General features: G+C 31.7%; 1 protein-coding gene across 2 annotated transcripts in view; it reads left to right on the top strand.

The window, feature by feature from the left end:
* The window catches only part of LOC130901532 (transcriptional regulator ovo-like), a 45,884-nt gene that overhangs the window by 28,999 nt on the left and 4,802 nt on the right, over positions 1 to 12,083 (top strand). The window contains exons 2-8 of one of the 2 annotated variants that reach the window (XM_057812983.1): positions 2,340 to 2,829; positions 3,195 to 3,484; positions 4,387 to 4,680; positions 5,401 to 5,647; positions 6,710 to 6,971; positions 8,379 to 8,688; positions 11,691 to 11,974. In XM_057812983.1, coding sequence (XP_057668966.1) covers positions 2,340 to 2,829; positions 3,195 to 3,484; positions 4,387 to 4,680; positions 5,401 to 5,647; positions 6,710 to 6,971; positions 8,379 to 8,688; positions 11,691 to 11,974 — 2,177 coding nt within the window. Of the gene's footprint in view, positions 1 to 2,339; positions 2,830 to 3,194; positions 3,485 to 4,386; positions 4,681 to 5,400; positions 5,648 to 6,709; positions 7,044 to 8,378; positions 8,689 to 11,690; positions 11,975 to 12,083 lie in introns of both variants that reach the window. The other variant, XM_057812982.1, reaches the window with a different exon arrangement.

The following is a 12,083-nucleotide window of genomic DNA, read 5'->3' as shown; positions in this document are numbered from 1 at the left end:
ACGGAGACTAAAAGCTTTGATCATTCCAAGATACATATTTTATTTCTGTGCGCATTAAGTGGCTCTAACACAACTTCTGTGCTTTTTAAAATGGGAAAAGTTTTTGAGAAACTGACAAATTTGGATGAACTAGCTGCAGCATTTGAGGAAGAAAATTGTTCGGCCCGGAGATTATTAGAGAGTGGAACTCAAACCTTATTCGCAGTCCAATCTGTGAAAAGTCTCGATCATCTTCGTTATATGCATTACGTCAAGTCTACAAAATTTAATAAACCTGTGCTGTATACAAATATTCCACTAACAAGTGTAGCTGCTCATCAACATTTCAAACGTGTATATTACCAATTTCAAACTTGGTTAGGGCATGATTTGGAACCCCAGGTATGGGGTTGGAGCCTGCCATGACAATTTTACCACCTGCTCCAAAAGATTTGCTGAATACAATTTTCTGCAACTGCAAGAATGGTTGTAGTTCGCGATGATGGACCGAAGATGGAATCTATGACCCCGAAATCATGGAAGAACTTGAGACAAATGTCGTTGAAGACTATGATGAAGACCAGTTTGAAATTTATCAGCAGTCGGAAGACGACGATGAAGAGGAAGAAGATTCCATTTTTTTACTTTTAATAAAAATAAATGTATTGAATGATATTTCTTAAGAAAAAGATTAATTCATAATTTATTTGTTTTTTTTTCATTATGTAATATTAATTAGGTTAAAATTCAAATATAATTCTTATATTTTCATTAACAATTCTGCAATTACATGGGCAGTTTTGTTAAATAACTTAATACTGAATACAAAGTGGATAGTTTGGGAAAAAATGATAAAATATAATATAATAGTTATTGAAAATTGACAAATATTTATAATCATTGATTTATCGATAGTTCATCAACTATATATGGCGCGTTTTCGACCAGAGGCACTGGTTGACCTAAAGTGATGCTGTGACCGCGCGCTCTCCGCCCTCTATCTCGAAAACGGTTCACCGTATAAAAAAATTTTTAAACGAAATTTGTAGAGAATTTTGTGTTCTAAAATATTGATAATAAATACAAATAGCAAAAAATACATAGGAAATGAGATATTTACAAAAAAACGCAAAAACCGATTTTTGTAACCTTTGACCTTGAAATTTAATAGTTGCGTACAACCTACCATATGTAGGTTTTGAGACAACTTTTAGGGTGACAATATACAAGTATTTACAGACTTACAGCTGGGTATCTCGAATTCCGAGGTGAAGCTACTATATTGACTGGACTATAACCAAAACAAAGAATTTATTCCAAAATCACAGGTGCCTGTGAACGAGCTTTGTGGTCTCAGTTACTAAATACAAACGCACCTCATCATCGTGTATGTATGTACGCAGATATTGTCATACAAAAACGAAATTTTGAACATTGACTTTATACCTTTGCGCCGATTTCTGAAGACATTCACCTCAATTTTTGAAGATGACAAAATTTCCAAATATCTTCTTGGTTTTTCGGGAAATTTGCACATACGACATGTTTTAATCACTAGATAGTGATGATTCACTTTGTGCGTTGTAATCCAGAAATATCAAAATAACAAAATTTGTGTTACCCAGATCGATCATAACAACTGATCGAAAAGTTTGTGAAACTTGTGGAATATGAAGTCAAAGCACGTTATTAACAAATGTCAATCTTCAATAGTTAATGATGTCATTTCGCTGCGCTCCAAAAGATCTATTGGGGCCCCCCTTTTCTTGATTTGGCACAAGGGATACTTAGTATTTACAGCTGATCTGTTAGGCTCACTTCAGAAAGTTCAAGATATGAGAAGGCTCTAGCTCCCAAAGTTGTTTATTTTCTGTTCCATACTTCTCTAGGTTTCGAGTTCCGTAGTCTCTCAAACGAGGTGATGTGGATAGAGGCTACCTCCCGTACCTACCGTACGTAGCAGAATTTACACTAAACCTAGAGCCTTCAGGTGCTCACTAAAAATCTTGTTAATAGTTGTAAATTATTGATAATTAGGTTGGTGAATTCATAGTTCTGCTCTGGTTATTTCGTCTGTCTCAATCCTTGTAAGGCATCCTGGTAACTGATTTTTTTCCTCTATTATCCTGTAGCCGACTCCACAAATGGTTTCAGATCCTACAAAGAGTTTATCCATTCCTATTTTAGAAAGTCTCATGGATATTTCATTTACAGGCATTCCATAAATTGAAACTAGTTGCGTAGGTGTATTTGGTGAAAACTAATGTAACGTTTTTTATTCTCCGAATAGCCATCGTATATATAATTTCAAAAAACAATTGACGAGATTTTTTATTGATGTATTTATTATCTTTTCTCAGATCAAGAAAAAAAGCAAGAAGATCGTTCTAAAACGAAAACTCCACCGCCAGATGTAACGAAACCTACAGGTACTCCCCCTCGACGATTCATCTCCTCCATTCTTGGAGGAGATAAACCTTATGGCAGTAGAGGCCACGTACTTACCAGAGCCGAACGAAAAGAATACCCGGCGTTATTCAAACAAGAAAAAGTAAATATTCCGTCCACACATAAACCATCCGAAGACGTACCACGTCCGCCAAATTTAGCACCGGTTCGACAATTTTCCGTTATTCAAAGAACACCGAAATCTACGACGAAAAGAGAAGAAGATACCGATACGAGGGTACCTACGAATTTAGTCATACAAGAACCCGAACAGGATCAGCCTATCGATTATCATATACCTAAACGGAGAGGGGAAACGGAAGATGAGGAGGAAGAGAGGAAAATCAGGGAACAAAGACGGAGTCATTGCTCGAAAATCATCAATCCTCTTATATCAGTGAGGTGAGTTAAGATTTGTACAATCCACCATTACTATTTGCGTTTTGAATTGTCAAATGGCATCAACCGCCTTCAAGCTGCAAGGCTGATTGCATCATCCCGTCGTTTATCTGGGTGCTACTAGACAAACTTAAGTACTACAAAGCTATATGGTTGAATATTCGGTTTATTATTGCTTTGTTGCATTCTTCGTACAGCCCTGATCTTGTCCCATCTGAATATATTTTGTTAGGTTAAGTTTCTCACCCAGAAACGAGACGATTGGAAAGTAGTAAAGTCCATTGAGCAAAACGGCTTATATAGGATTTATTTTTGGTTAAAACTCATATTATAATAACACCACAACACCAAAAAAATTTTACTTTCAGGTCACTCATTGGAAAATTTCCTGTCACGTTATCAGCTGCTGCGGGTCATGGTAGAGGTACCACTGGTAGTCAATCATCGGGTAACCAAACTAATAACTCATCTACTAGTGGAGGTACCGTGAACTTTAGTGGGAGTGCTTCGAGTGGTGGAGGTGGTGGTGGCGGCGGTGGTGCGATTGGAGGAGGTACAGGAGGAGGTGGAATGAATCCAGGAAGAGATGGTAGACAGAATTATGGACCCAGTAGTCCACCAACTGGTAGCTTACCGCCCTTCTATGAGTCCCTAAAAGGTAAGTTCTATTTTAATTTTTTCCTCTTTCTAAATTGGAACTTGATATAAAATCAATGCAGCAAATTAAAATAAAGAATAGAAAATAGAAAAATCTTCATTAAACATGGGATTTGAGTTTGCAATTTTTCATTATGTGCTTGGAAAATTTAATTGCTGTATTTCGTTTATAATTTTTCAGTAATTTCTTTTTAATATCATCATTTAAGGTACAAACAAAAAAGGTTAGGAAACAGAAAAACATTTTTATTTTCTTTAACTTTTTATATGTTTTTTGGTGTTAATTTGATTGATAATATAAGATATTTTGAGCAAAGAGGATAGAAACGTTAATTTTTACACGTTAGTTTAAACTGATTTTCATAGAAAAGAGACCAAAAATTAAGACAAATTTTCACGAAAACCATTTTTGATTAAAACTTTTTATGAACTTCTAAAACCAGGGCCGGATTAAGCTAGTGGGTTTGGGGAGGCTATAGCCCCGGGCCCCAGGTCCAAGAGGGCCCCATCATTTGGAAATCATTCTGTATTTTTTGATGTGTTGATACCACAAATCTAACGTATTGATATTATTTTGTAAATTTTTCCGGGTTTTCGAATTCCTTAAGGGGGCCCCGTCATTATTTTAGCCCCGGGCCTTATTAATCTTAATCCGGCCCTGTCTAAATCAAAAACGAAAGTTTCCATTCGTTGCCGAAAATGTTCTACTAAGTTTCTGCACGCTCTGTACGAGATATGGATGAAATTTGTATAAATAATGATATAAAATCTCGTTATTATGAATGAACTGTTCATTTTCACGTTTCATCTTTGTTTTTTTGAACATAGTTAATTAAGAATCTGTCAATGTCCAGTTCCACTGTTATAATCCGTTGATATATTTAGTTCTTCTTTTTCTGAAAGGCGGCAACAGCAACAACAGTTTCAACGCCAATGGAAATTTCCCTTCAAACTACATACTTTCGAATCAACAAAACATGGATTGCGATACCGGACAAGAATTAGGAAATTTAACAATTAACGGAAATCAGAGCCCACCAAAACAATATTCGACCCTCCAAAACGCATCCTACGGTATTATAATGAAAGATGAAAGCGATTTGGAATTGTACGAAGGCAAAATGGATCCAATGAATCAACTTCTTCCTAGTGGATATTCCAATTACGACGATTCGATGATGGTTGATTTAGTGACAGGTATGTACAATTTTTTTGTCCAATTAGCGATAAACAAAACAAACTTAAGTTTAAGACGATTTGTTAAAGACATTTCTCACCAAAGCACTTCAAATACTAACAGATACACACGTAGAGTAAACAATTAGAATTTAGACTATATTTGATAATAGAGCGTCGATTTTAAAACCATTTTGGAGCTATGGAATACAACTCTCGTATCCAAATCCAGCAACTTTCAATCCAGAGCTCCTCTTGGTGTGTACCTGCTCGAAGCACCGACTGAAAAGTATAAAAGAAGAAATATCCAATCTGTTATAACTTTACGATTTAACAACCCTCAAAGAAGCTGATGTTACCACCCATTTGGCTAAGATTTAGTAACCAGTAGAAAAGTACAAACAGTACCTAATAAATTTTAGAACTAAATTATCATATTATTAACTCCTGTACCCAAAGTTCTAATGATTGTAACAATCTATGAATTAGGTTACAAATCGTTCCCTCATCCACCTAATTCACCGGATTTAACCTCAAGTGATTATTTTTTATTTAAGAAGTGATGAGAAAACTTTGAAACGTCGAACGAAGATTATGGAGCTCAAATAAGAAATAATTTACCAAAATTATATTACTTTTAATTAGGTAGTTAGTGAAAAAACGCAATTGTCTCATTGCCAATTCCTTTTTTATCATAATTATGTATTTTAGATGTTAAACATAACCTCAATTCTCTTCCAGGTACAGTTGTAGATCCTCTGCAGTTCACTGCGACATTAACATTTTCTAGCGCGGCGGAAAACGCTTTGTTGGAAAATTTCCCGGACGCTACTGATCTCTCATCATTTCTACAGAGATTACCTAGTGAAGAAAATGATAGCGAAGAAGTTGGTGCGGGAAATATGCACTCACCATCCATGACACCCGAATCTCAATTACAGTCTGTTGAACAAAATCTAGATTCCTTCAGTGAGCAAATGCTAAATCGGTAAGTTTTGATTATATTCTTGAAAATAATACTACGAGGTATTTTTGAGATATAAAAATATAAAAACAAATATAGAAATTGGTAAATTTAAAATACGACAAAATTTTAGTATTTTTCAGCACATGTTTAGCCAGTTCTCTAAGAAAATTTCTGTTTTATTATATAGGAGATTCTGCTATTCTTTTCATTTAAATATTTACTCGATATGTACAATGCAAATACTGAGTGTAGGTTTTTTGATGCATATAATTAAATATAAATTTTCTACATGTTTATTACATAATAATATAAATATAATTTATGAGATGAATTCAGCTTTACCTTGAAAACATGAGTTTAGTATAATTTTCTATAAAATAAATGACTTGCTTTTTGAGATAAATAATATACTGCATAAGTTAGGTTATGTACATACAGAAAATCTTAACCTATATTGATCGTATTTCACTCGAATTATATTTCACACAAATTGGAAAATTTGTCGAGTTCTTAACGTTGTCCAATACTAATTGACGTCGTTTTTCAGTTAACACAGAGTACTGGTAGGGAATATGCTCGATCGTACTTTCTTCTCCATTATAATCTTTACATTAGTTGTTCGTTATCATTCCCCATTTCTGGAGTCTTAATCAATGTCCAATGATCTTATTTTTTCTAGTAGAATTGTAATTATTTCTTCAGCATCCTTCGCTTTAGAGTTCCTTTCCATTTCATACTGTCTAGATACCTAGCAAAGGCTTATTCCAAAAGAGTACCACCCGATAGCTCATTACCACTTTGGTTTTTCGTGAGTTTTTTTAAGTTTCTGAGGAAAAACACAAAGATTATTATTTGAAAGTAAATCGTGATGAAAAATAAATATTTATGGAAAAAAAAACGTTTGTTTGTTAGATCAAAATATTATAAAACAACTTTCGTGGTTTAAGAAAACCTTAATGCTATAATTAGAAAGCTCATTAGAGGTATGTAGATTATTAATACCTTAGGAGTTATCACGAAAGATCAAATAAAAAATTTGTCTGTCATAAATTATCATATGAGGAACGATTTTTTTTTTTACAGGAATTACGAAAGCAGAAGCTCATTTCCTCATAGTCATTTTTCTAAAATATACCAAGATACTTTGCCTCCTTATCAATCTCCTCTCCATGAAAACTCTCTTCAACTCCATCAACAACAAATGTTATCTCCCTCTCTATCATTCAACGGGAGCGGTTTGGATCTGGATTCTCCTACAACTATGAGTTTGCCTTCGCCCGGAGCTGCGAGCTGTTCTTTGGACGGACCACATGGAGATGGAAGTCCGATAAGTCCACCAGCTAATGTGAGTCGAAGGAGAGATAGTACTAGCAGCGAAGCTCCCTCTTTAGGAGCAAGGGTTAATGTGTTGCATAGGGTAAGCATGGGTTTGATTTTAGGCAAAAAAACTTTTTTATGTACAACCTGATAGTTGAAAATTCGATTCTTATATAAAAAAAAACGAAATCTATTTCATTTTATTTCAATAATTTCGTTCTTTATTAGCCAACTATCAGGGATGTAAGATATGTAATATACATTATCAAATTTTGATACAGCCAAAGAATCAAAAACGTTGCTTTCCTTGGGTTCAGTTTTAGAATTATGAAAATTTGATTTTTGCAATAAACATTTGATTATTTATGCTTATTTGTTTACTTTATTTCTAGATTTCAAATTATATTGATTTACGACAAACTTGCGAGTCATATTTAAACAACGTTGCCAAACTTTAAATATAGTGTGAAAATCAGGGAAACTAAAATATTGAACTGAAACATTTTTTACTAACGTTATTATACAAGGTGATCTGGATAGGTGGACTTTTGTAAGAAATAAAAAATTCTTGATTACAAATTTTTTTTGTAGGTTTAGTTCCTTAAATCAAATATTTCGAAAAAAATGAGGTATACATCAAAAATTATTATTACTTCGCTAATTACCACTGACTTTCTACTAGTAAGTGATAATTAAATAAGAATAGGGTAAAAATCTCGCGAGTTATTTTTTTTATATTTCACTATCATTCGGAATTGATAAACTATTTTTTTTACTCTTCCCTATATAAAAAAATTTCTGTAAGGTCTGGGAATTTGGCAGGCCATCATACCACACTCATTCACGTGATCAAAACCTTTTTCCTTTGATGTTAACATTGTATTTAGAAACAATCTGATGCAGTAGTTCATTTTAAAAGATAAATATTGTTGTGGATACAACTTTGTTTTTCTTTGTTACAAATATTTGATTGTGGAATAAACAAATAAAAATATAGTTAACTAATGATTATAAAGTTTTGTATTTCCATTTTAAATAACTTATCTCAATAATGTTTTGTTATATTTCCTACATAATAGGCAGTTTATGATAGAGACTAAAACTTTTTTCGAAAGTTTCCAAATACTTGTATTAGAAAATAATTTTTAACTAAAAAATGAAAACAGAATTTTTGACCTATCCGGGGACACATTATATAAATAATTTTAGTTTTTGTGGACATTTTCATTCCTTGAAAACTGAACCCACAAAACCACTCACTTCAAACAAGTTCTAGTTTAACTAATTAAACAAAAAATGATTGAAATTTGTTTGTTTTTTTTTGTAATTTTTAGTGTTAATTTACTTGTAAGAGCTGAGTGATTTTCACAACATAAATTTGGTATTTTAGATCAAATTTTTCTCTACAAACGGCAAATTTATTTAATTTTTATAGTTGGGGTTGCCGTCAGAAGTGCAATTAGAATTCGTAAATGGAGGTCACGGCATCAAAAATCCTCTGGCGAGTCAGGATACGGTACGAAGCAATTCGAGAACTGATGATAAAACCAAAGTAGGATCAATCACGACAGAAGATGGCCAAACAAGCTTCGCTTGTAGGATATGCAATAAGTCTTTTGCTCTTCAACGTTTATTAAATAGGCACATGAAGTGCCATTCCGACGTCAAAAGGTATTTGTGTACGTTTTGCGGTAAAGGATTTAACGATACTTTCGATCTGAAACGGCATACGAGAACTCATACAGGTAAGTACGATGTATACAATTGATTACATACTTCGTTATAATTTTTTTACGTGACTAGCCTTCAGTTAATGTATGAGATGTCGCAGAATAGAATCTACCAGTTTGTTCAACAATTTTTGTATTTGTTACGGCGATTCTTTTTTTCGTTATAACTTCTTTAAATAATACTGAAAACTGTCGGTTAATTTTTGAGAAAATACTTCAAAAATTATAAATTATCAAACAAAGTGCAAAATCTTCGCAAATATTTCAAAAATACCCAGAAGATTATGAATATTTTGAAAACTTTCTCAAATTTCTAAGAAAATGATATAAACAGCTTAATAATTTCGAGTTACTAAATTCTAAAGAAATATTTCAATCTCTCAGAAATACTCATACATTTATTAGAGTTTCGAAGAATGTCTTAAAATTTTAAGGAAGTCATTCGAAATTTCCAGAAAGATACAAAAAATTGTTCAGATTTTCCAGAAGCGTTTTGAAAATTATCGAGTGTCTGAAAAATCATTCAAAAATCCCAGAAAGACCCAAAGAGTTATTAAACCTTTAAAATATTTGTAAATTTTAAGAAAATAGTAGATATTCAAAAAATTGTACGAATTTCTCGAAAAGGTACAAGATCCAAGATAAAACACATGAAAATGTTTCGAAATTCACAGAAAGATCCAAAAATGATTCGAACATTCACATTTCTCAGAACGTAATAGAATATTGACGATGCTGCTTAATTTTCAAAGAAAGGTTCAGAAAATTATCAAAAATCCAGAAAATTTTCTAATTTCTCGAAAAAAGATTTAAGATATGAACAATATGAAAAAATTGTTCTTTCAAAAAATTCTTGGGATCTCTCAGGACGTTATAGAATATTTATGATATTGCTTATTTTCCAAAGAAAGGATCAGAAAATTATCAATCGTTCAAAAATCGCTCAAATTTCCCCCAAAGAATGAAAAAATTAGAATAGATTTTCCATAAATCATCTAATTTCTCAAAAAAAGATCAATTCACAAAGTAATCTAAAAAGGTTTCAACCTTTCAAAACATCCGGAAAATCGTCTAAAATTCCCTGAAATAATGAAAAAGTCATTGAATCTTTAGAATAAGTTTGTAATTTTTCAAAAAAAAGATCGAATAAGTAAATAAAACAAAAAGTAATTGTTGAAAATTCACAAAGTAATCCAAGAAGGCTTCAAACTTTCAAAACATCCGGAAAATCGTCTAAAATTCCTTGGAATAATGAAAAAGTCATTGAATCTTTAGAATAAATTTTATAATTTTTCAAAAAAAGATCGAAGAAGTAAATAAAACAAAAAGTAATTTTTGAAAATTCACAAAGTAATCCAAGAAGGCTTCAAACTTTCAAAACATCCGGAAAATCGTCTAAAATTCCTTGGAATAATGAAAAAGTCATTGAATCTTTAGAATAAATTTTGTAATTTCTCAAAAAAAGATCGAAGAAGTAAATAAAACAAGAAGAAATTGTTGGAAATTCACAAAGTAATCCAAGAAGGCTTCAAACTTTCAAAACATCCGGAAAATCGTCTAATATTCCCTGAAATAATGAAAAAGTCATTGAATTTTTAGAATAAATTTTATAATTTTTCAAAAAAAGATCGAAGAAGTAAATAAAACAAAAAGTAATTTTTGAAAATTCACAAAGTAATCCAAGAAGGCTTCAAACTTTCAAAACATCCGGAAAATCGTCTAAAATTCCTTGGAATAATGAAAAAGTCATTGAATCTTTAGAATAAATTTTGTAATTTCTCAAAAAAAGATCGAAGAAGTAAATAAAACAAGAAGAAATTGTTGGAAATTCACAAAGTAATCCAAGAAGGCTTCAAACTTTCAAAACATCCGGAAAATCGTCTAATATTCCCTGAAATAATGAAAAAGTCATTGAATTTTTAGAATAAATTTTATAATTTCTCAAAAAAAGATCCAAGAAGTAAATAAAACAAGAAGAAATTGTTGAAAATTCACAAAGTAATCCAAGAAGGCTTCAAACTTTCAAAACATCCGGAAAATCGTCTAAAATTCCTTGGAATAATGAAAAAGTCATTGAATTTTTAGAATAAATTTTGTAATTTCTCAAAAAAAGATCGAAGAAGTAAATAAAACAAAAAGTAATTGTTGAAAATTCACAAAGTAATCCAAGAAGGCTTCAAACTTTCAAAACATCCGGAAAATCGTCTAAAATTCCCTGAAATAATGAAAAAGTCATTGAATTTTTAGAATAAATTTTATAATTTCTCAAAAAAAGATCCAAGAAGTAAATAAAACAAGAAGAAATTGTTGAAAATTCACAAAGTAATCCAAGAAGGCTTCAAACTTTCAAAACATCCGGAAAATCGTCTAAAATTCCTTGGAATAATGAAAAAGTCATTGAATTTTTAGAATAAATTTTGTAATTTCTCAAAAAAAGATCGAAGAAGTAAATAAAACAAAAAGTAATTGTTGAAAATTCACAAAGTAATCCAAGAAGGCTTCAAACTTTCAAAACATCCGGAAAATCGTCTAAAATTCCCTGAAATAATGAAAAAGTCATTGAATTTTTAGAATAAATTTTATAATTTCTCAAAAAAAGATCCAAGAAGTAAATAAAACAAGAAGAAATTGTTGAAAATTCACAAAGTAATCCAAGAAGGCTTCAAACTTTCAAAACATCCGGAAAATCGTCTAAAATTCCTTGGAATAATGAAAAAGTCATTGAATCTTTAGAATAAATTTTGTAATTTCTCAAAAAAAGATCCAAGAAGTAAATAAAACAAGAAGAAATTGTTAGAAATTCATAAAGTAATCTAAAAAGGTTTCAAGATTTCAAAAAGTTCTTGGGATTTCCCAGAACATTATAGAATATTGACGATATTGCTTAATTTTCAAAAAAGGTTTGGAAGGTTATCAAAAACATCCGGAAAACTCAGAAATTCCGTTTCCTCACAATTTTATCATTAAATAAATTACGATTTGTTTGTTAATATTATAAATAATTAATTTTTTTACAGGTGTCCGACCTTACAAATGCAGCCTTTGTGAGAAATCATTTACACAGCGGTGTTCTCTCGAATCTCACTGCCTTAAAGTACACGGAGTACAACACCAATACGCATATAAAGAACGCCGAACAAAAGTTTATGTATGCGAAGAATGCGGTCATACGACAAATGAACCAGAAGTTCATTATCTTCATCTCAAAGAAAAACATCCTTACAGTCCCGCTTTGCTCAAGTTTTACGATAAAAGGCATTTTAAATTCACGAACTCCAATTTTGCAAACATGCTGTTACAAGTACGTACCTAAAATTAAATTTCTTAGTTTCGTGCAATCCGAAAACAAATTTCAAATTCATTGACTTATCTGCACGATTCCTGTATATTTTCAATCTATCCGTCCAATG

Source organism: Diorhabda carinulata, chromosome X (genome assembly GCF_026250575.1).
Source record: "Diorhabda carinulata isolate Delta chromosome X, icDioCari1.1, whole genome shotgun sequence".
NCBI classification, from domain to species: Eukaryota; Metazoa; Arthropoda; class Insecta; order Coleoptera; family Chrysomelidae; genus Diorhabda; species Diorhabda carinulata.
Note: the sequence above shows the minus strand (reverse complement) of the source record. Positions and strands in the feature narration are given on the sequence as shown.